The following is a 25,347-nucleotide window of genomic DNA, read 5'->3' on the forward strand; positions in this document are numbered from 1 at the left end:
GAAAACATGGTTTTCTACCCTACAATGGGTGATAAGGGCAAGGCGAAGTAGATAGATAGATAGATAGATAGATAGATAGATAGATAGATAGATAGATAGATAGATAGATAGATAGATAGATAGATAGATAGATAGATAGACACACAGATAGATAGATAGATAGATAGATAGATAGATAGATAGATAGATAGATAGATAGATAGATAGATAGATAGATAGATAGATAGATAGATAGATAGATAGATAGATAGATAGATAGATAGATAGATAGATAGATAGATAGATAGATAGATAGATAGATAGATAGATAGATAGATAGATAGACAGACAGACAGACAGACATACACACAGATAGATAGATAGATAGATAGATAGATAGATAGATAGATAGATAGATAGATAGATAGATAGATAGATAGATAGATAGATAGATAGACGGATAGATAGACGGATAGATAGACAGATAGATAGATAGATAGATAGATAGATAGATAGATAGATAGATAGATAGATAGATAGATAGATAGATAGATAGATAGATAGATAGATAGATAGATAGATAGATAGATAGATAGATAGATAGATAGATAGATAGATAGATAGATAGATAGATAGATAGATAGATAGATAGATAGATAGATTCAAAGTGCTTAAAGTAGGCGAGCAATTAAGGACAAAGGTTGCGTCGATAAATCGACGAGGACGAAGTGATGCACAAACGACATGAACCAACTAGTTCTGTAACAAGTTTTGTTAAATAGGCAAGGAATGCTAATCAGGTTAATATAGCATCTCTAAAGTCTATAAAACAGTGATCTGAGCTTTTGGTACGTGGAGAGCCGGCAGTTCGTAGACCGCGGCACAAAGCAGCCCACCGAATTTCATCCAGAAACTCGAAAAGTATCCCTGTTAAAACCTAGGCCACGATCGCATGCATGCAGTTTTTTGCATGCTTCCCTCGTGACAGCTAGCGCTATGAGGCGTCGGCAATACCACCTTCGAGATCAGCCCACATTCCCAAGTGCTTTCGTAGTAGCAGCTAACGCTGCGTAGAAGCTCTGTGTGTTGCTAGCAAAGCCCTCGAGGCTTCATCTATAATACACGCCCGAAGTGGGATCGAAAATCTCTGTGTTCCTGCGCAAAAGCCCGATCTTCTAGCTATTAGGCAACAACTTCACGCGTTCTTCCCTCGCACCGGTGCCAAGTAGCTCTCTCCGACAATTGCCGCCTGCGTTAGGTCGAACCGCACGCACGCGTGAGAGCATGTTCGCGCAAACAGATACATGCACGTGCCAGTTTCCTTTATAGCCACCGACACTGTAATGGAACGGTTCAAGAATAGTGTCCCTTGCCTATGTCTTTCGCGTCGTTCTTCTAACCTCTCCTCACCATTGTTTCCTCTACGAACATCAAACGTCGTTTTCGTCCACGTGACATTACTATGTCGGCGTCGCACAGTGGGCATTGTTACGGACTGCTGCCAGCATTTTGGCATAGCTAGTAAACGGTGCACACCATAGACGTAAATATTGCGTGGCATTACTTGCGACCTGTGTGGTGCACCAACATAAACTTTGCGTAAGGTTGCACCTTGCATAGGATGACAATAAATACAATTGCACGCGTGGCATTTAGTTTTCTATTATTTAATCAACCACTTCACAAAAGCTGCGCTTCGCATGTATTTCAACTAGTGCGCTGCATTTTCATAATTTCTTTCTGCACCTCTGTGTCTCTTTGTCTAATAAGGTATTAATACCAAAAATATCCCGGAAACCTCAGTCTCTTTTTCAATTTTCAGGCCTGCCGAGGTACGAGTGGTTAGACATACGAAAGATCAACGAACACAACCCGTAGTCATATTCCAAGTGCCAAGTAACTAAGAGAATCGTGGCGATGCAACTCAGTTTTTCCTCTAGGCAATAGACTGTCCTAAATCAGCCCCTTGTGTCACTTGAACCTGGTATACGCGAGAAATAATTCGAATGCCCACCCTCACACCACGGCGACAAGACGTCACGGTCCAAGCAAGGGGAAAAAAAGAAAGAAGAAAAGCCATTCAAGCCAACTTCGTCCTCCTCGACACGCTCGTACCTCGCCTACTTTGACCTGCGCGGGTGCACTGCTGCATCATCTTACTGCAGCCGCGAAACTGGCGTCGGCGCCGCGGGAACCAATTTTAATTGATTTTTATTTTTCTTTCAAGATCGCACGGCGAACTCTTCGACGTCGCGACAAGTGATAATGCGTCCAACAGCCACGGCCACGATTGCGCCCGGGTTCGCCGACGCGCTAGCATCACTGGCGCCGCCGCCGTCTGGCATCCGCTACGTCGCTGGTCACGTGAAGACGACGTCTCGGTGCGAGGCGGCCAGCTCGTGTGCCGAGAACGTGGTGTTCCATTCGGCCTCACGCGCAAGAAAGCCCCAGCGGTCAGGGACACGTCGGTGCACCACGGCTGCGCTCCTCCCGCGTTTGCCTTCTTCCAGCGGCTACACCGGCCGAGTCTGTTCCTGGATCGAGGCACGGGCAACCGGGTGACACCTATGGCGTCTGCGGACAAGAACAACGGCACTCCAGAGACGCCCGCTGGTCGAAGAAAGTGAGTAGTCAGCGACGTGGATCGGAGCGTTTTGCTTAAGACATTTTACCCTTGAGTGAGCATCCCAAAAGCTGGGTAGGATGGGTTTCTTAGCTATTCGTTGTTTCATGTTGCAAATACTTGTTGCGAGTATTGGTTGCGAGGCCACGGCCCGGGAATTAACAGAGCGTATGACCGATCTGGCAGAAAAGTACCGAGACGTGTGCAATTTGCACAGTTTCGTGCTGCCAGCTTCGAGGTCCTAGACAAAAAAAGAAAAAAAATCGTCGCGATGCACTTCAGTGCGTCTTTGGTACCTTCGGCACAGGGCTGCCAAAATGTGAAGGATTGAGTATACTGTTTTACCCGCATTTTCAGCATAAAATAGGCTCGCCACTTAGCAAAAGAGCTGACAGCACATCGTCCGTAACTGCAACGCGCGTTGCGCGCTGTGAAATAGAGCCATCAAAGCAGTGCGCACTTTCATTTAACCCGATACATTCCGTGCCGTTCCCCCCAAATGTTGTAGAAGAATCAGATATGTGGAGATATCGTGTGGATTGCTGAACTTGGTGCATCGGCGCGCTGCACTATCTTCACGTGGGAAAGCTACTTGCGAGCGCAAGCGACTGGCATGAAGTCTTCCTGCTTTCACGAAGGACAACTGAACCAGGAACCGTAGAGCACACGTGCTGCATTCTTTTTTTTTTGGGGGGGGGGGGGAACGGCTATTGGCCGGCTGCCCTATAAAAACCATTTGCAAAGGATATGCGCTCAGCATTACGCGGATTCGGCAATTTCCTGTCGGTCGCAGATAATTCATTTATTGAGGCATGTGCTGTTTTTGTTATTCAAGTTACAGCCTGCCTTTAATTAATGAACTGTACTGCCTATAACTTCACGAGCAGTGTCTAGAGCTTAGGAAATACTACGGTTCCCGTGGCCATTTCATAGGTGAAATTATAAGGCATTATTCAGCACTATAGCGGGCCTGTCTGTGCCACAAATGCTTTGTCATCACGTAGAGATATACCGCGGGGGCAGTGACCACATCACGAACATGATTAAAATGCACCGAGTAATTCGTAACCTCGATACCATTGGGACTGCTTGTTCGTGGTGCCGGCCAAGGAGTTGCGGTTCTTCATTGATGGGCAACACAGATGGGCTTACTAAGCGTTTTCTAGTGCCACCATAGCAGCTCTTAAGAAATATTTTTTTTTGTTACTTCAGCTAAAGCTGTGGTGAGGTCGCGTTTACTCGGACTATAGCCAAGTGCAATAAGTGTGCGTGTCAGGAAGAAAAGGAAACTGAGGCTGTGGAGATTCTCCGCCAGTCGCCAACGTATTGTCTTAATTAGGACGTTATTTTAGCTACGGGTAAAACCTTGTTTCATGGCAAAATCACGTTCTCCGTCTGCAATCTAGCGCATGTGACAATGCTAGCTGGGTCAGTTGCAGCAGCTATACCTGCCCAGCACGCGCTGTAAGACCAGGTTATGTCTGTCATATGGTGAGCTATAAGGATATTGAGCAGCTGGTATGCGGCTTGCGGAACAGGGCGATCCCTGCATGTTAAATGAACTTTACTGTTTCTGCCGAACTGACATAACCGGCAGAGCTCTACTTTGCTATCTAGTAGCTCAAACGCGCAGCCCAGATACTGGAGGAGGAGGAAACGACTTTATTAAATAGTAGGGGAAGGGGGCCCAGATACTCCGAAATTGTGGTTTATGCCCAAGTGGCGCCATCTCTTGACTACCTGCGGCGACAAAACAAACAACTGCATAGAACGGAAAGAAACTCAGTCTCCACGAAGGTCCTACAATATATTCGTTCAAAGCACCTTCTCGGTCTTACGCCGTAAGTTTTCAGGTTTCTAGATCCATTTCTTGTTTGAGAGGTACCTTTACAACGCAATATGGACCCTATGAGCTGTTTCCTTCAAACGTGCGCTTTGCCGCAATTTTTTAATCGCTGATGACGAGGATGACAACTGATGACGATAATGATGATAGAGTCGATCAAACTGTTCTCTGTATTTTGTCGTCAGAGCTTCACAGTTATTTTGCAGTAGCTTCACATTTTCCTGAAACAACCACGACTGCAGCAACTCCGACAACAACAACAACAACCACATCGACGCCTTCTTTTTCCCGGAGAACTTTTATTAAATAAAGCGAAGTGAGCGAGCGCTTTCGACATATCACGGGAAAAAAGTATCGAGAGTGAGCGAAGGGTTTCTGCGTGGTGTGGCACGTGGTGGTAGATTTGGGAACTGTGGGCCCGCGTGCCCGCCTTCCGGTACTGGGCAGAACACACGTGATTTCTATAAGGTCGTGACACCACTCATGGTTCCGACCTTGCTCTTGCAAATTCGGCAATAGAAGCTACAACAAAGTCAAAACGAATAGTAATTGTCTGGTCAAGTCTCTAGACGTGCGAGCACAGAATCAAGGTAAACAAGTAACGAAATGCAGTGAACACGTAAAAGTCTAAGAAATACTTCAGGTGCTTTTTTTCATTCGAGTTTCTTTCTTCTCCCCGAGAGGGCACAATTAAGAACTTCTTACTCGTGCCTGTCGACAATAAACGTGATTAGGGCAAATTAAAGAGGCAGTATAAGGACAAGGATACGGCTAGTCTTCTGCATTGTTCGATATAAACACTTATTTAGCAAAGAAAATAAAGCTCAATGTCCGGTTCTTGAATTTTGCTCCTAAGCTACAACAGCGATGACGTTACAACACGACTAATTTTGCTGTATACAGCACAAGTGGGACCTTTCGTGAAGTACAAGCCAACCATAGTTTTACGTTTGAGTTTTGTTAATTCGGGATTGCAACGTAGTGATGTTCTTTTTTGAAAACAACTAGATTCCGTTGGACGTCACTAAACTTTTACGCCGTAGCTGGTATAGGCTGTGGAAAGAAAAATCGAAGGACGGCACACCTGCCTTTCGCGTGTGCATTCCTTTCTGTCGTACCATATCAGTAATTGCGGTACGATTGACTCATCTGCTTTTGTATTCCAGAAATGTCCTCTTCCAATCTAGCCGGATAGTCTTTTTCATTGTCCACTTAAGGTTCAGCGATAGCACTGTCCTCCCACATGACGCGGCGCAGTAACTTTCTCCAAATAACCTAAGATCACTTTTTTTTTTGTGCGAGTAATCGCTTTCAATAGGACGCTTCTCACCACCTCCCGCCCCTATACCTCGTGCACCGAACCTTTCTAGGTTTGCCCTTGGGTTTCGATTGTTAGCGACATTCGTGCTGCTAGCCGCAGATAGATCATGGTACAGAAAAAAAAGCTGTGTACTTATTTAATTATCGAACCCAGTCTGTGCTTCGGAAAACATCTAGCAAATTTATTTAGCTTCGTTCAGCGCTATCATGTATTAATTGCTTCGAAAAACTGTCTCGTGCCTTGTTTTATTCCAAATTGTTGAGTGAGTGCGTAGGGCTCAGAAATATGCGCGTCATGCAGGCAGTGCAGGGTCCACAAACACTTTGATGTTTTGCCTCTATACTCAGTCGAACATCTAGCAGTTCGTGAGTTGTCTGGATATACGACAAGACCACCCCTTACTTCTGCATTCTTACAGCAATATTATTCATCTGATTGAGGTCAGATATATCTCTAGCTGAGTGAATGGACGATAAATAGTCTGTGCCTATACATGCTTGTCTATCTGCAGCGGTGACGAGCCAACAGACAAGCGCAAGCGACCACTGCGGTTCTCAGGTCAGCAAGACATCCAGCTACTGCAAGAGGTGAGGACGTACCATAACTTCCAATGCATCCACATACGTCCACCTTACACAACCAGTAATATCCCATTGCAACAAACGCGTCAATTACATCTGTACCACTGCTGCTCCCTAGTTTAGATGTGGCACATTGCAATGGTCGAGCGTTATTTGTTCGATTACATCATGCATGCAACCTGAAGACACAATTTCTGTTGACTAGCGAATGCGGCTAGATAGTTGTCTCAGAGACTTACCCTTCGCGCGCAGCTCGAGCTGGCTTCTGTCGGCAAAATATTCTTTACTCGTGGTAAGCCGCTGTTCCTGTCGCATTTTTTTAATGCTTGCGCGGAAAGAGCCTACAGATGAAAGATTGGCATGGGGTATGTAAATAAAGTGTTCGTACCTCACGTGCACAATAATAAAGTTGCAAGTTCAACTATTGAATTACTCTAGTAATGGCTCTCGCTAATCTCGTAGTAGACAGGCTGTGGAAGCGCCTGCTTTTCCAAGGTTCTCCTTTCAGGCAGACGCTATGCGAAATCAAGGACGAGGCCACAGTGCTTTTCAGTGTAAGAGCCATCTAGCGGTGCTTAGTTCGTGTCAGTCATAAGTGCTCTCTCGGAAGCCTGTGACCTAACATATCTATAGCATCAATTGCAAAATGTTATTTAAGAGCCGTTGTAGTGGGACCAGTGCTCGACATATCGGTGGTTATTTATTGGAGCCTTATACCGGACGCCTGCATGCTTGTTGTGGTAATGCTGCTCGTATTTTACTGTGCTTGGCTTTTCGGAGCTGGCCTGCCGAAGTGCCTTACTTCTGAAAGAGACGTCACAGTGTTCAATTCACGTTTTGCCAAACGTTTCGCATCTGCTGCGACATCAGGTCCCCTTAAACAGCGTCTTTTCGCATTCTCAGACAACTGTTATTGAAGGATACTACCGACTTTTCACGGAAAGTGATGCCGTGTTGAAATCGTTTCCATCACCTCGCATCGATCCGTCTGGTCATTCGACCGATCGCTTAATGGCTCGGTCAATTTATCAATGGTGTTTTACGTCACGAGGTCACACAGGGGCTGTGCGAGGAGCCATGTAGTAGAGGAATCCAGGCTAATTTTGCCCAGCTGGCTTTCTTTAGTGCGTATTCAAACCTTGGTACGTGAATGCTTTTTTGCACACCGCCCCCTTACAATGCGGCCGCATTGGTGGGGAATCGAAAATCGAACCAGCGATGTCGTGCTCAGAAGTGGTACACTCTATGGTCAGCGCGGCCGGTCAAGGATCAATTCGTGCTGCACAGGTGGTCAGCCTCAACCCGTTCAAGGACACCCCTCCAACGACAGCGTGGGCGTCGATATCACGCAACTTGGAGAACGTGCTGTCGATCAGTTCAAGGCGCTGCCGCGAGCGTACCATCCTCATGCTGGACCAGTACATCAAGGGCGACCTCGCCAGCTTACAGCGCTTCTGCACTAAGGACGAGTTCGCCGTCAAGGAGCAGCTGCTACAACAGGTGCGTCCGCTACCTGCTTATAACGCAGCACCAAAGGCAACCACTAAATACTACACCAATACACACCTATCCGTGCATATATTTGGTACATGCAGAAGCTGTGAACGATCTTCAACCCCTTGCAATTTCAGCGTGTGCTCTCGAGTTGATAGTCAATTCATAGGCCCCAGACCCAAGTGAAAATTGCATGTCCCATTTGGAGATTACCCTTAGACTGCATGTTCAGGCCATCACGTTCCCGAAACACTTTTCTGGCTGCTGTACGTTACTGGTGTACGTTAGCAGCGTTTTCCTTTCTTTTTTGTCACAATACAAGGAAAGCTAGAAATCGAGAAGCTGCAGTAGTTTCTTCAGTTTTCCTATAGGCCAAATTGCTGCCGCTATGATCTGATTCCGTGATGGCGTAGGCTTCGCTATCTGTTTGGAAATTTGGTTCTTTTGCAGAAAGCGTCGGTATATCTCATCCGCAAATGTAATTCTTTGTAGAGGAGGGAATCGACCAGCTTCAGCCACACGCTGCATAAAGCACGGAACTTCTACTTTTGCAAGCGGAAAATTAGTTGTCATATAGAATCGGAATGTACCAAATTATGACTTGAAGACATACTTGTGTCTCACCATGATTTCTTTCGCATGATGCGCAAACGAGCTTTTGAAAGAAACGAACTACGAACACAGGAATTAGATAATTTTATCACCCGATAAGTATATGGCTGTGGCCAAGCAACGTGTATTGTGAGAAGAAAGAGACGTGATGAGAACTTGACCAGGGCGACCCCATCGTAAAATGTGCAACAGCATGGCAACGTAGCACGTCAATAGTTTGAGCTTGGCACTAACATGCGACTTTGGTGAATTGAGCAGTACTGGTGAATCGTCAATACTTTCCTTGCTAAAATAAACAATTGACGCAAGCATCCCAGTAAAAAGGTAACAAAGCTGTTCCCACGTAATCTTTAGGGAAACAAAAGTGTCGTAGCCATTTATTACATAATTGCACCACGTGACAGCAGCAAGTCAAGAGATTTGTAATGGAACTGTATGGAAAGTGGGTAAATAAACATACTAATAAGCACCTCTTTTTTATAGGATGATCTATTTCAACCACATTTTAGTAGACAGTAGGTGAGATAACGAGATTCATCCCGTCAGTCGCTAGTAGCACGCTATGGTTGATTACTCCACAGAAAGGCATTCGCAATGTCTTGACATTGAAGTGTAGTTTAATAGTAGCTGGCACTATTGAGCAACTATACCTGTAGCTCCTGGCTATAAAACGAATACAACTAATGTTTTAAATGTAGTAAACTCTGAGGTTTTACGTGAATAACCATGGTCTGATTATAAGGCATCGCTTGGGCACATTTATTCAACCGTCTCAGACTTTCATTATTTGAATTAATTTGCACTTCATTTGTATTTTTATATGCACTTCGTATTTGTGTGGGTTTGTGGTCTAATACGGGATCGTGCTAATATTTCTGCGCCTTATGCGGCGAAGCCCAGTTCTGACAGCTTTGCCACGTGCTTGTATTATCTCACCTGTGTATAGACGTATTTTCTTCATCTGAAATCCTGTTCATTTTGGAGCGTTAAATGACCTTCTGTACGTGTTCGGAACTCATTATACACGCATGTGTCGGGACGACGGTGGAGGATTCGAAGGGTGTCTAAACAACGCCCGGGAAGGCGACTATTCCTTTTTTAGAGTTCCCGCCTCTCTAACTAGGGGCGAACAGCCCAGGGGAAATCATTTTCCAGCGCGGAAGCATGGAACTTTATGGCGCGATCCGCAAGAGCGCAATAAAAGCGGGTAAACCTTCTCATAAAAGGTAAATAGCGTTTTCGAACAACCAAAGCATTAATCGAGTGCGAAAGTCCCACTTTTTCGGCTTCAGTTATAACCGGATACCTGAAATGCAAGAACTCTTGGGATATTTCTGGGTAAACCCCGGCCTTGTAGACCGCAGAATCAGAGATATCCAACACGGCTTCACGGTCGCGCATGGGGCGAAAAATGAAGAGGAAGATTCCGGGTGAATAGTGGTCCCGTTCGCAGATTGACTCTTCAAATTGTGCTTCGCAAGGCTATTGAGATCGTGCTAAGGCGTCTTTTGTCATGATTTCTTTTACAGCGAAGCTGTATATGGCTAGCCGATTAGTCCGTCTGTCCGTCCTCGCGTCCGTCCATCTATCAGTCGCCTGTGCTACAAGAACTCGTCCGGCGCAACCCCATGCGCATGCGCGAAAAAAAAAAGAGAAAGAGAGGCGGGTGATTAGCCAACACCACCTAGATACCACAAGGCCTGTTTACTCCATTGCATGAAGTCACGTTACCTCGTCCGAAATTTCCATTGACAAGGCAGGCGTGATGATAGCGGTGACGTCAAAATCACTGTTGCCTATTCGGGAGCATGCTCATTAGATTCTATGCCAGTCGGGCAAGGTAACATGACGTCATCGATCGGAATGAAACGGCCTTGTGCTATCTAGGGGGCATTGGAGTAGCTGCGCCAGTAGTGACGTCGTTGCTCTCCGTCGCAGCCTAGCGCGCAGCAGTTTCTCTCCGGCTCCGAAATGGGTAGGCCATGCGTCATACGTATTCCTGAGGAGCAGACAGCTCTCGATCAGCTACGCCGCGAGCAGAACCGGGAACTAGCTTGTCTACGCTGTGCCGATGCTGCAGCTTTGCGCAAGAACAGGCCGAGTGCAAGCAATGATTGCGTACCGAGGATCCGGTAGCCTACCAAGCCGTCGTTTAATGAACCATCGGGATTAACCCAGTGATAAAAACCGGGGCCGCACATTTCAGCCTCACTGGTTAACCATCTGTACGGAGTGATTGGGCAGTGATTTTTCTTTACTGGGAAAGCTCTTGCCATGCTGAATATATCGATCAGAATGTGTTGACTCAAATCATTAAATTCTATCGACGGGCCAAAATGCCGTTGAGGAATAAAAATAAACAATGGCTAAATTCCTCAACTTGTAAACACACAATTCCAGGAATTACGAGGGCAGCAACGTGTGCCGTCAGCAAGTTTCTTTATTCTAATCTATTTATGCCGATTAGTACGCACCTTGTTCATGGCATGCACACCACTGGGCGATGCGGTGAAAAGAAAATACGACTACAGGCATTTCCCAACGACAGATATTAAAGTCTGCATGATGCACTCGATAACTAAAATACCGACGAGAACAATTGTTTATGAGCAGAAGAATGAATTAAGAGGCGAACAAAACACTGTTTCTTCATCGGGGCATTACTTACAAGTTAGAAAATCCGAGGGCGCTCGAACACTTTAACAGAAATGTGCGCCTGCGGCTTCGACCGCACAGTACTCTCTGTCGCTGCCTGCGCGCTGACATCCAGTCGAGACGATGGTGCAGCAGTTTTAATGTTACACACAAAACAAGAACATTCAAAAGCACATAGACGGAAAACTCGCAGAAAAGCACCACTTTAGACGTTGTACTATGCTGGATGACCGCACATCAAATAAAGATCCATCAAGGCGTTAGGTAGGTGATCTTTATATGCATATTTAATTTTTTCCTTCAAATAGCTTGAAACTGCAGCAGTAACGCAAGTACAAAAGCGGCAAGAGCTAGTAGTACCACCAAAGAAGCAACTTAGTGTCTTATAAGGGCGTTTACAGGGAATTACTTGAGCGCAGGCCTTGATGCCCCTATCAGACGGCAAAAAATAACACATATAGAGTTACTGTATTAGTTACCTTTAGGCAGCCAGAGTAGCGCCAAGGTACGCCATATTGGGTTCCAAAGTTATGCGGGAAAGCCACCCGCCATGCGCATTGTAGCCGAGCTTGCGCGACAGTGCAAGCAGCACTGTTCCTTTTTTTTCGTATTGTTTTTATGCTTTAATATTATGAGAGTAGAAGTCGATCGCTCAGCTCGTGATTACGAGCCTAGATAGTACACTTGCTTGCCTTATAATTAAACTTTTAACGTAATAAATTATAATTTAATGATCAACGCCGGCGCATGGTGGCAACGTTGCCATTTCTATGCAGTGCGTCAAGTATAAGGCTAGGCTTTCATAGATTAGCGATAAATCTTATTAGGCACACATGTGATCACGACTTGCGACAGCTAAAAAACACGAATGCACGTGCACAAGAAACAGCGCCGTACCGTCTAACATTCTTTGTGTGTAAAGTATGAAAGCTAAATGCGATCGAGGTGAAGGACGCCAAGAAATTACATGCATTCATACACTGTTTGCATTGGCTTACCCTTCACCAATATGCTGATTCCAACAATTGCGTACATCCTCGTACCGTTTTACACGTCACGGACAAATTCTGCCATGTTATGAGTAAAGTGAAATAAACAAGTGCACTTTTGCAGTGCACTTCTAAAGGGCACTTCTGCGGCGCCATGTTAAAATGAAATTAGAAAGATCACTTCTTCTTTCACACCCCCTCATACTGCAAAAGCTGTCAATGCGTGGTTTGACGTTGATTTCGCAATTTAACCGAAAAACAGCATGTGAACATATAAATTTCCGCCGGAAACATCGAGGAACAAGCCACAGGAATAATAACAATGGCATTCTAACTTATGTTTTGTTGGCGGGTTTCTGCGGAGTGTTGGCTTCTACGCAACGCGCTGAAGCCAGTTTTGACCACGTGACGGCGCTTGGCGAATAGCGGCCCCTATACTCGCGGACAGCTTTCTCTGGCAATGAAGAGAAAGCTACGGAGGCAAAGCGCGCACAAGGGATAGCCCCTCTTAAAAGAATCGCGTGCTTTCATCCACGTTAGTTTAAGCTGGGGCAGAGAACATAAACCTCTTATTAGCAACAGTTACATAATGTAAAACACGCCACTGAATGTAAAAGTTTACTCATTTTGCCGCTTCTTCCCTCCGCATCTGGGCAAACGCGAAACCGTCGCACGTGAAGCTGCGTCGATTCGGCGTCTCTTCCGAGCAACCAAAAGCGCTGTCAAACGCTGGCGGTCTACTTGGCGCAGTAACACAAGAGCAGCAGCCCCGCCCCCGTAGCTTTCCCTTCATTGCCACAGAAAGTTGTCCGCGAGTACAGAACCTCTGGAGGCGGTGCGAGCGGCACGAGGAAAGCGGTGGCGCGGCTCTGCCTCTCCGAAGCCAGCCTACACAGTAATTCTAATGACCTCAACAATGTAGCGCCCCTGCCTGCAGAAGGAAAAAGAGTGAACAAGGGCGTAGTCACCTCCCTCCGCAGACAGGTGTCGCTTAAACACACGTCTATTGTTCCACCGTGGTCGGGACTCAGTGCGGTGTGTGGTGCAATCTGTCCTCACTCTTTGTCTCCGCATGAAATGTGTCTACGACTATATGTGGAACCTAATTTACTCATTATTACCGCTCAAGGCTTTCTGAATCTGTCACGTTACTTCTTACTTGACAGCATGTCTGTTATTACTTCTCCGTGAAATGAGTAGCCGTCCCCATGATAACGGACTATATCTCTTTTACTTTCATTTCAATAAAAAAGAAAAAAGAAAAGAGGCACGTGCTAGTGGGGTAGTTCGGATTAATTTGACCCCCTGCGGTTCTTTAACAGACACGCAATTAACGGTACAGGAACGTTTTCGTATTCTGTCCCCATCGGAATGCGACCAGCGAGTCCGGGATAGAACGAGAGACATCGTGCTCAGGGGTACAACGCCATAGCCACGTAGCTATGATGGCGGGCAGCTGACGTGTTCAGCCGCTCAATCACCTAAGATTGAATATAAAGCTTTCTCGGACTGGGCTAATAAGGGACAGTCGCTTTCGACGTTTTTCGTGTAGAACACACAGTTCACTTTGCGCGCTCGAAGCAACAAGGCACGCATAAATTGTGGGCATTCAGACGTTACAACCTCCACCTTTTTGAGTAGCCATCGCGACTATAGCTGATAGCGCACCGATATCCCTTCAGAGCAATATTCTATAGAGCTATACATTGAGATGGTACGGATTTCTAGTTTCAAAACTTGGTAAGCCTATAAACTATTTTTCAGAAAGTTGCCCACCTATATGCGTGGTTGTTGTATGTTAGCGATGCCTAACTAAAGCAACTCGAAACTTATGTTTAGGGGAGACAAATTTAACCCAAACTTGTCCGGTGTATTAGCCATGCGAAACCATTTCTTCATTCCTAGATTCTCAGGAGCTTTGGCTTCAGCTTCCTCCATATAGACACGCTAGAGCTAGTCGGCATTATTATTCCTTTTCTGTTTTTTTTTCGGCTTTCCAATTCAAACACAGTAGCATGACGCTCTCTAATCATAGCCATGCACGCGCGTACCTCTACGCACCTTCCAGTAGAAAAGAGGCGCCCTCAGCTGAGCGGAACTCCAATGGCGCTGTCGACACGAGCCAGCCTTTTGTTCTCGCCCAAAATAAAAAAAAAATGTTGGACGGCCGGGGACCTGGGAGAGGCTGAAGAGAATTGTCTTGTAGCTTGTACCCCAGGGACGTTCGAATTGTATGTTTTTTTCTCCCAAACTGAACTTTGTTCACCTGTCTAACTTTAATTTGACTTGTATTAGGCGCACGTCAATCGCAACTATCCATCTGTGAGTTTGTGTTCACCTATACTATTCAGAAGCGGAGAAAAATCCCGTGCGGTGTCTAACGAGAAGGGCGTTCTAGTGGCTGTGCTTTGCGGTGCCTATAGTTTCATGTCATCTTATGGGCATTCTTAGTCGGCATTGTACAGGGCTGGCTTACACCAAGAAGGCCGCCACCATTCAAATACAATTACGCACTGGTTGCTTGCTGTCGCTACGTTTCCGCGTTAAATGCTTCACCAACAGGGACTCGTCCAATGAAAACTTATTTGGGTTGTTTTGAGAAGATGTCGGTGATTGTGTGTAAGCCACCGGACTGCATCCTTCGCGGGCAGAATCAACAGCGAGATTGTGTAGAAAGCGCGTAGAACGCAATATATTCGCGTATTTTCAAAAGCAAGAGACGGAGGCCCCCGGCGCCTCTATTTGCCAGCGACAAAAAAGTGACACGTGTATCACGCACGTTGCTTTCGCTTGCGCGTGAAGCTTTCGACGGCGAAGGCAATAACGAAGGTAATGTGACGAAAGTAGGTAGCCGCTAAATTATTCAGTAAGTCAAGGAGATACGTAACTAATACAACTACACCACCACAAGCCCCCTCCCCCGGAAAAAAGTTAAAAACAGAGAATGTCAATGTCACTTTTTCGAGAATTTAACTTTTGAACAGCTTCAAAAAAGAAAGGAAACATCGAGGTTGTTTATTTTGTTGGAACAGTTCGTTTCTACCGACGCACCAACAGGCTTGCCACTTGTGTATACCAACTTGGTTGGTTAGACAGCAGTACGAGAATGTCAGCACACGCAAAATAAATACCAGAATTGTTCCGTCCAGTTTGAGACGATCTAGCAGTAATTGGCGCCAAGCCTGCATTTACCCCATCCGGTGTTGGACGTGCGGTATACAGGTGCTGCAGCAGTACGAAGGAGGCGCCGGTGGTTACAGCTCGCGCATCGGTACCGGCGTTGCGGCGGCGCCCCAAGCAGCAGCTGCCCAGGAGGACGATGACGACGACTTCGACTTGTACAAGCCTCGCGTCATACTGCAGGAGGAATCCACTCCGGAACGCTCCGAAAGCCTCGAACGTAAGCGCTGGCACTGGAATCCACGCTCGATTTCGAAGAGCAGGCACATTTCGGTGTCGCCACGGCAGCTTCTTGCGTGGCTCACGTGAGAACATGTTCCTATAGGTGGGCAGCGCAACCCGGACGAAGGACGAGAGGAAGTACACAACACGAGCGCAGACTAACAGCTCGTGTTGTGTACTTCCTCTCGTCCTTCGTCTTGGTTGCGCTGCCCACCCATAGGAACATGTCCAATCACCAACTCGCCCAGCTTGCCGTCTTAATTCACGTGAGAAGGTGTATTTGGGGTGGCGGTAGGGTGATACGTGGGGCTCCGCAGCTCAGGGTCTACGTTGTCTCATTCCATAATGCCAAAGTACATGATCCAGTATGTATCGATTTATTAATGCGATGCATTGCTCGCCTATTTCTCAGCACTTCTCGGTGGGTGGGGGGGTAGGTAGGCATGGGGGTACTGTCGGCCAAAAAAGTTAACGGAACACGGCTTAGGCGGCGGGAGCGGCTGCCTGGCCACACCAGGGCGTTGCTATCTCGCTCCGCGCGCTGACAGCGAGAGTGCCCCGTGTGACGCCAGAAATCGCCCTCACTCTCACGCGGGGCTTGTCATGCTTGATAAATGTCTAGTGCGCCGTTTGTCTGGTTCTGATGGTTGCGACGAAGGAGACCATGCATTGCCGGTAGTCTAGCACATGGCCCGGTCGCACAGTAGCGGACGGCTGCGGGGCATTAAACCGCAGCACTGAGAAGGAACGAAGATGCTTTCTGATTGTTGTTTTACTTATATTCACCTTATCTTTCATTGCATGTCGCCGGCGTCCACTGCTGCTCGATTTTGGGCAACATAGCGCAAGTAGCCGCAAGGGCGGCTACGGTGACGGGCGCTCTTTCACGCCGGCCCGATAAGTTACAGGCGCCAAGCTTTAGTGAGGGCACGGCTTTTTCTGTCGAGATTACTTTTCCGGCATTTTCTCGAGAAGTGGGTTTAATATTTGTGTCAGTGGCACCTCCGAAAACTGCTTTAATTAGCTGCTGCAATGCGTAGGCCGTTATGAAACATTACAAAAGTACGGCCAGGAAGAGATAATTAGTAAGACGAATCGGAAAAATCAGTCTGTCGTCAAAGTTTATTCACGGAAAGATTCCATGGCTTGAAGGGGCCCTCAGTGCGATGAAATGTTGCCGTAAACCACGATGACTTGGCTTGTTTGGCTTGCTTGCTTGCTTGACTTGGCTTGCGAAAGCGGACGTCCGCCTTCGGACGTCCGCGCAGCGCTTCCCACTCTCTAAAACTTATCGCACCGACGTGAAAGAGCGCGCGTCACCGCAGCCGCCGCTGCGGCTACTTGCGTGATGTTGCATAAAATCGAGCAGCGGTGGACGCCGGCGACATGCACTAGAATAAAAGATAAGGTGAACATAAGCAAAACAACAATCAGAATGGGTCTTCGTTTCTTCTGAGGGCCGCGGTTGGATGCCCTGCGGCCGCCCGCTACTGCACGGCAGCGCCATGTGCTGGACTAGCGGCGATACTCGGTCCCCTTCGTCGCGACCATCAGCTGCAGAACATAGAGTTTCTCACTATAACACCTAGAGGGAAATCTGGCGCCACGGTCTATGGGAGTTTCTTAAGGGGGCACCGTGCCGTCATGGGAATGACGGTATATGTGTCTGCGAGGCTCGTGTTGGCTGGTGTTGTAAGAGGCTTCGTCTAAAAAGTGGATATGGCTACACAAATAATGCGTTCTCTAAGTCAAATCATAAAATGTTTTCATACACGCATATTACATCTTTACTCACCTACAATGCATGATCAAGAGAATAACAGCAAGAACAGACGACAAACTGTTTCAAAGCGAGCGCGAACCTTGTCGTCTGGCCTCCAACTTTAGCGGCCCGCTGATACCTTTTACGCAACATATAGTCGTACACGCAATAACAAGTTCTCATAGTTAAACAAAACATGTTTTTGCGTAATAATAAAGCTAAAACAGCTTTTCACGTGCTGTTTTAGTAGAAAATGAATCATTGTGACAGACGGAACGCTGCTTGCCAAGCGCGTCTTCAAGGTGTCCTGTGTCTCCGAGAACGATGCCAATCCGAAGTCACAATATACCGGCATTCCTATGCATACCACAGCGCAGCAGCGCCAGATTTCCCTCTAGGTAATGTAGTGAGAAACTCTAGGCAGCAGAGCAACCGGACGGTGCACTATAAACTTATCAAGCGTGATAAGGCACGCGTGAGAACGAGGGCGAAGTCTGGCGTTGGCACTCTCGTCGTCAGTGGGCAGAGCGAGATAGCAGCGCCCCGGTCTGGCCCCACAGCCGCTCCGACCACCTAAGCCGTGGTCCGTTTACTCTTTTGGCCGATAGTACCTAGGTAGGTTCCCGTCTCGCCTCCCTTTAATAAAAGGACAAGAATGTGTGACCTATGGAGGAATCGAACCTCTGCCCTCGAGCACATTAGCCCGGTGCTCTAACTACTAGGCCCCGATGGAAAGCATAGTTACTTCCTTCCTCTTTGAAGCACTCGGCGCGTGTTCCACGCGTCACTTCCTCGTCTTCTTTCCTTGCGACAGCTGGCGCTTTCAGGCGCTGTGTTTAGACCTCACTAGTGATCTCCGGGACCGGCCTACTTAGCGCGTTCCTCATAGCAGTCTATGCTACGTAGAAACTGCTACATTGTACAAACTTCATGATTGCCCTAGTCATGCTTCAATATTTCTTTTTTCACCGGAGTTCAAATGCCATCGTCGTTCTAACCCCACATACAGACGCCATACCCACGTACGACTGTATAACACGTAGTTGCTGATGACATCACAATCCATATTTCTCACGCTCATCCACTACCCATGTAGATACCAACAATTGTCAGATAGTAAGCTCGCATCGGACGGCCGGGCCTATAGATACCGTATCTGCACTATTCTAACGCTTACCTTTTTTGCATAAAGGGGGTGTTAGAATTTGCATGCGCGTTACAATTGTAACTGATTTTACTCAAAACCAAAAACGAAACCGATTCTCCAAACGAAATGCAAGATAGCTAGCCACGCTGCCATCAAACGGGCGTTGTTTTTTTTTTATGACTTGGTTTGCGGTTTTTCGGAGACATCGCAAGGTGGATCCATGGTGTGTGGAATGCCCTCCATCAGAACATGGTTGTGCGAGCCTTCAAGAAGTGTGGCACTTCTAATACATTAGATTGAACTTAAGATGATTTTCTGTAGTCAGATAGACAGCGTAACAAGTATCATTAGCCTCCAACCGCGACTAGCTGCTAAGATACACCTGTGCGCGTGTCCGTGTGCCTTTGAATGTCACATAAAATCGTTTCCACACGGTACGCATCGACTCAGGTTTAGTTATTTGATGGTGGAATCGGCACCAAGTTATTCTTCATATATTTGGGCGGTAATCTAACTGCGCTTCACAATCGGCGGCGTGATATAATGGGGCAATTACGTCACCCCACTTAGCTGACAAGTGCACAGACTAACCCCTTTTCAAATGAATAACACAGGGGTTGCAAAAAATAAAACGAAATGATAGGAATGTTCCACTGAGGTACATTCCCTTGTGCAATAATTAACGCCTTCTTTAATAGCAGCGATTCATACCATGTGTACCCCCTTTTGAGTTGGTATGAGCCGCGGTTTCGATGCAGCGCAGTGCCTCCAACGTCCGCGAACAATCTGATTCACCCATTTGGTCCCTAGCATGCCACTAGCCGCATACCCTACCTGAGGATAGCCAAGAGCTATTCTCAGGTCATATCAACCACTTAAGACAGAAAAAGTCGTCTTCTTCACATGCATCTTTTCGTGTCCCCGCGATAAAAAATAATAATTAGGTTTTACGTGCCAAAACCACTTTCTGATTATGAAGCACGCCGTATTGGAAGACTCCGGAAATTTCGACCACCTGGGGTTCTTTAACGTGCACCTAAATCTAAGCACACGGGTGTTTTCGCATTTCGCCCCCATCGAAATGCGGCCGCCATAGCTGGGATTCGATTCCACGACCTCGTGCTCAGCAGCCCAACACCATAGCAACTGAGCAACCACGGTGGGTGTCTCCATGATACAAATGGTAGAGACTCTGCATGCTGCGGCTCTTCGTGTCTCAACTGACAGCGAGTGAGGGCAACATTGGGCTTCCACTGATTTACAATGTTCCGACTGGGACTTCCCTACCTTGCGAAGCCTGTTAACAGCGCTAAAAAAGACGAGACACAAAACACAAATAACACACGGCTTTGCATCGGCTTTGTCAGAGCTGTTAACGTGTTCCATAATACCAATAATTGTTGTGGTTGGTGCATCATAGCGTCAGTTGATTTCGTGCCATATAACTAACCCTACATAACTACCAAATAATCAACTAATAGCCCAGCTTTCAGTCGTGGCAACCACTGACCGCTTTGTGCCCTCATTGGCAAGAGTCGGGGCAGTTCACACATAAACGTGGGTTTGGAAATTCCAGGTGGTCCAGTGTGAGCATGCAAGTAATCAGTCAGTTCTCTCACCTGCTGAGATGGCGGGATGTTTTGTAGCACTCGCCGAATGTCGACAACAGCTGCTCACCTAATCTACACTTTGTAGAAGACGAGTAACACGTAGATTTGCTCATGGCGGTGTTGGTTTTCACCCACCTTTCAAAGCAGTACTGCCATCGGCCAGCTGAATCATTTGAAAAGCTACGTAATGCTTGTCGGATCTGATAGAAAAACGCACCAAACCAACAAGGGAAATGAAGGCAGCCCGTATGAAGCTTTCGTTCTAGCATATCAACTGTGCATGCAGCGGTCGAGCATTAGAACTAAAGCTTCATACGCGCCGTCTTCCTTTGGTTGTCAAGTCTTTCGGCCCAATGCGGCGGGAGTCGTGCTTCAGCGTGTTCCCTTCATGCACTTCGCCACAATTGCTTCCAATTTCCATGGTTTCCCCCCACCTTCGTCACTGCCTCGGGCGCCGCTGTGCCACCGTTATCACTTCAACCGGCAATTCAGTTCAAAGGATGACTCTCGAGAGATCGCTTTTGGCGATACGATAACATCACCGCGATGTTGCGCGACGTGGTGCCGGACGCGTCAGCGTGTATGGTCGACAGCGTTCCAGGCACTGTGCCGAGCTCGCTTTTTTAGCAGTGTCAGCAGCGCCGTTCGCCGTGTACTGATGCGCCCGGTGTCATCCTGAGAATTCGTTTTACGTGTATACGCATTGCAAACTGACCGACTACAATTCAGTAAATGCAACGTGAGTCATAAAACAATTATTTAAAACTTAATTAGTGAAGATTCTGTGCAGTAACTTACGCATTTCAAATTTGTTATGCCATTAATACTTGTCCCTTCGAGCAATCCAGCTCAACTATATTTGTGCCCGCCTCTTGCAACAGTTAGTTTTCTTAAATTCATTATAGTAGGAAAATTAAAAAAAAACTTGTATAGCAGCTGCACACCGTCCATCAGTCTAAGTCACCGCTGAAGTCGTCTCGGACTAATGTGCAGATGCGTCGGAACACGTCTATACACATTATCGACTACGTGAAGGATAGGAGTGCCTCTGGTACCGCACCACGCCACCGAGCATCGGGTCTAGCACATTGTGTACGCTCAGGGCTCGGCTTAATTGCTCTGTAAAAACAGTGTCAAACGTGCATTCATTCTCATTACGTGAAAGATTGACTTGTTCGCCGCTCCTTCACAAAATATACGTTTAAAGAAACGCACAACGCTTTTTCATTTTCCTTTTTTTTACACGGTTAGACTAGTCATTTATAGCAGCGATAGACGAAGTTGTTTTCGAGCAGCGCTTAACCCCACCGCCTTCAACGATAGATACGTTACCAGCGAGCGAGTTGCGATTCTAACCCAAGCGTTAATTGCAAGCACAGTCCTACCTTCTTTTTACATACATAATCTTCCTTCGTCGGCTTCATTTGTCAAACTATTTGTCACGAAATCGTCAGAAATGTTTCGATGAGACCTGAAACATTGTTTTCTTCAGTGTAATAAACAAGACTTGCATGTTCATTTCTGCGAGTTATTGTGTGATGAGGAACTTTTCTCCAAATAAGGCTCAGCGTTTTCAATTTAAACGAAAAAAAGAAAGAAATAGAAAGCCCCATAAACGTGCACCGATGTTTTTGTAATGAATATGTCGGTTTTAGTCGTAAGGGGTCCGGAAAGCACTTTAGGAGACCTAAAATGAGGACTGGGCCTGAACGGCGAATTGTTCCAAGGACGAGGGTGGCGGTATGGGCTTGTATGTTACGTCATCATGGAATGGTATTTGGCGTAGCGCCGCAAAACACGGACACAACAACAAGCAACAGACTGACACAAGCGCCAACTCGATCCCGGAAATAAAATGCCGCTGTGGAGAGCTAGCGTTTGTGTCCATCTGTCATTTCTTCCTGCGTTCGTCTTTTGCTTTTGCTGCCCTATGCAAGATACCAGTCCCCAGTTCCAAGGAGCCTGTAGAGGCCTCCCGTTAGCCTGCCAAGACTCTTCCATTTTTTAATGTCCGTTTTGTATCCTGCTGCGACGAAACCGAGAAGCCGAGAGGAAGGTGGCGCAGAGGCTCTTGACGGCTCACGTGGCAGCCACTGTGCAGTCAATGGTTAACCTATGTTAACGAGTCGTCGTACGAGGGCGAATCAGAAAGTCTTCCCCCCATATTTTTTAGCCAAATTACAGCTGTAAATGTGAAGTCAACATATCCATTCCGAACGGTGAACCTTTGTTTGATCGTCCCGGGCTTATCTGCTGGTGGCTCCGCTGTTGTTGAAGATGGCGGTTGTGCTTCACGCGTCCACGGCGTACGAGCAACGAAGTGTGCTTCATTTCCTATGAAGCAAGGGACGCGTACGCCCAATGAAATCCACAGGGAAATGCAGCCCGCGTATGGAGAAAGGTGTCCGGCTTTGAGGAGTGTGTGGCGGTGTTGTTGCAAGCTTGCAAAAGGTCGTGAAGACTTGCTTGACAATGAGCGTTCGGGGAGACCGCGTGCGTCGCTGAGTGAGGACAACATTTGTCAAATTTAGTGATGTGATGGGACAATTGTCTGAACCGGTGTGCGGACTATGGGGAAAAATAGTGTAAGGTACGTAGAATAGTACATATGTTTGTAATTAACTTATTTTGGCTAATAAAAATATAGGCAATGGCTTTCTGATTCGACCTCGTGTTTACATTGTCGTATTTTTGCATTGCACATTACTTCTCTGTAGCCATATAAGGTTACAAATAAAGTATCATACTAGTTGTGTTCGAATAGCAAATAAACTCATTCACAATCCCTGCATCTGATTAAATTGACCGTATGGCGTTTTGACCATGTATACAGTATCATTAAAGCATTTATTATTCTGTGTATTATACAACTACAGTACTTAAAACAGGGATCTCTAGTTGCAGGGCACGCTTCAGCGTCGAAATGAGTCCTGAAGCAGATACTCAAAGCAAAAATAAGAAACTGGCAAGCCCTATCTACGCAAAGAAATATCTACACAAACGGATATGGTGAAAGGTACCACGTGTGAAAAATATGTACCGAAATAAACGAGTGCAAACCGAAATAAGTGCGCCGAATTTCGGAAAATTAAATCCCAGAACCGTGAAACTGGTCCTTAATGCACCGAAGTAGTTTCGTGGCGTGCACACATCTTATCGTGGGAAGATGCATGACTGACTTGGAGGGGCAAGCCTCGCGGGTCCGCTCTGCTCCGTCTGCTCGCGCAGTTGCCTTTCGAACACTTCATCACAGTAATCGGCACGGGCGAAAACAAACAAAAATTCGGGAATAGCTAAATACGATAAAAGAACAACCCTAGCGTGTAACTCCTTCCGTGCTCAAGGACGGGAATGGCACTCTACTCCACAGCGAGCAGCGAGCATGACAAGGACGACCAGCAGGACCAATCTCCGAAGCGGCCGCGACTCACCGAGGACGAGGTCCTCATCGAGGAGATCAAGGCTGCCGCGGCCGCTGCAGCCGCAGCCGCCGAGGAAGGCGTCGCCAACGACGAGGCGGCCATGGTGGCCGCCGACGGCAGCACGGCGGCCACCATCGAAGCGCGCCATGTGGCTCGATCCATAGTCGCAGGAGACTTCCCCATGCAAGTCATCACTTTTCTGCTCACCCGCCAGGCCAAGGAAGCACAGGTGAGCGCCATCCTCGGAATGAGTGGGACCCTCGCGTTCTCAATCGACAACTCGACGCCCTCCCACCCCTCCATGGGGATCATGATTTATTGGCATCCTTCTTCCAAACGGGGCCGGGACGAGGTCACCTAGCTTGCTTGCGCTAATCAGCTATGCTATGCAAGCTTTTCAGTCTAGAATTTTGTCTACGCCTCCTTAGCATTTTTTTTTCTCTTCCTTAAAACGCGGCCTATGCCTGTAATGGATCCCGGTCCTGTCAATCTCTTCCATACTGTTTTTCCACCAAAGCTCTAAACGTCCACTGCTTATCTCGACGGTTGAATGATTAATGCTTCCGTTCACTTTAAATCCAAGTGCTTCTGTAAGTTGTACGTTACCTGTGCGTCTCGATGGATGAATACCTTCGCATTCTATCGGATGCCTTTCTTGTATCCCCATTTTCGATGCAGCAGACACATGCCACAACCTCTTGCGGATATTTGCCCCGGTACATTTTTGTCATTAGGCAGCCATCTCGGGTGTCAACTAGCAAGGCACTGCCCTGTTTTATTGAACAAATTTTCGTTTCTAATTTTTTTCTTACCATTCTTGTAAATCTTCGTGGTCGTTTTTTTTTCATCATTCGCATCCAATTTACTCTCACACCGAGTTGAATTCATTTACCGAATTGTGCTCAGTGCCGCCCGTTTTCTGAAGATGACGCTACGCTGCTCAAGAATTGCCCCTGGGTAGTCGCTTAAGTGCATCTGATCTTTTCTCGCGAGGGGTGACACTGTCGTCTATTTTCTCACTGTAAAATTGATTATGAAGAACGACTGAGGAATATGGAACAAAATAAATGGGCCTTAAGAGTGTTGAGGTTTTTGTACAGCAAAAAAGCATTGATTCCGAGTGGAGGAAAAGAACTAGGAAGCTTACCAGCAAGTATGCGGCATGTAGGGTGAGCAACACAGCAACAAAGAATGTCCAATGGAAAGTCAGAGAGGCTGAAATAATCTCATTGGTGCCGACAATGGAAAAGAAACCTGCCATGAGTAACTACTTAGCAGGAAAGAACGAAATGAGAAAAGAAACAGTTTATGTTAACTCAAAGGGAAGCTTATTACTTTTCGAAGCGATATTAGGTTGCCTTAGAACACGCACCTATAAAGCCAGATATGAGAAGGGAGAAGAAGCAAGTGCTTGCTGCGGTAAAGCTAGGGAAACGAGAGAGCACGTTTTATTAGAATGTGAAGATATCTGCCTGGCCGTTGATTTAGGCACCACTGGACTCCTTTAAGCCCTTGGGTTCAGCAAAAGCAGCGGCAAGTAAACATCTCCACAACAGAGACTAGTAAGAGGCGCTTTGAAGATTGCTGGAATAAATGCAGGGAAACGAAAAAAAACAAGGAGCCGTACAAAAACAAAGTTCCCAATATGGGGTCAGAAGCTTTGGTGATGGGATTTCATCGTGTTTATTTTTTCTTTTACAACCTAGGTACGACATTAGGCAGTATAATAGGAAGAGCTTATTGGCGCAACTCTCCTCTCCGTACCAAAGGGGACGCTCATAACTTCCATCCATCCATCCTTCGCTTTCTTCGCGATGCCATCTGCTAAGCAGGCTAGGTTACTATTTGTCACCACTTGTTTCAAAGTGGATGCCAATAAATCATCATCATCATCATCGTCATCA

General features: G+C 46.7%; 1 protein-coding gene across 1 annotated transcript in view; it reads left to right on the top strand.

The window, feature by feature from the left end:
- The first annotated feature begins 2,132 nt into the window (after positions 1–2,132).
- Positions 2,133–25,347, top strand: part of LOC135913341 (uncharacterized) — a 29,236-nt gene continuing 6,021 nt past the window's right edge. The window contains exons 1-5 of the mRNA XM_065445932.1: positions 2,133–2,602; positions 6,281–6,356; positions 7,638–7,850; positions 15,323–15,500; positions 23,392–23,672. Coding sequence (XP_065302004.1) covers positions 2,547–2,602; positions 6,281–6,356; positions 7,638–7,850; positions 15,323–15,500; positions 23,392–23,672 — 804 coding nt within the window. The 5' untranslated portion in view covers positions 2,133–2,546. The remainder of the gene's footprint in view (positions 2,603–6,280; positions 6,357–7,637; positions 7,851–15,322; positions 15,501–23,391; positions 23,673–25,347) is intronic.

This window comes from Dermacentor albipictus, chromosome 4, assembly GCF_038994185.2.
Source record: "Dermacentor albipictus isolate Rhodes 1998 colony chromosome 4, USDA_Dalb.pri_finalv2, whole genome shotgun sequence".
Taxonomy (NCBI): domain Eukaryota; kingdom Metazoa; phylum Arthropoda; class Arachnida; order Ixodida; family Ixodidae; genus Dermacentor; species Dermacentor albipictus.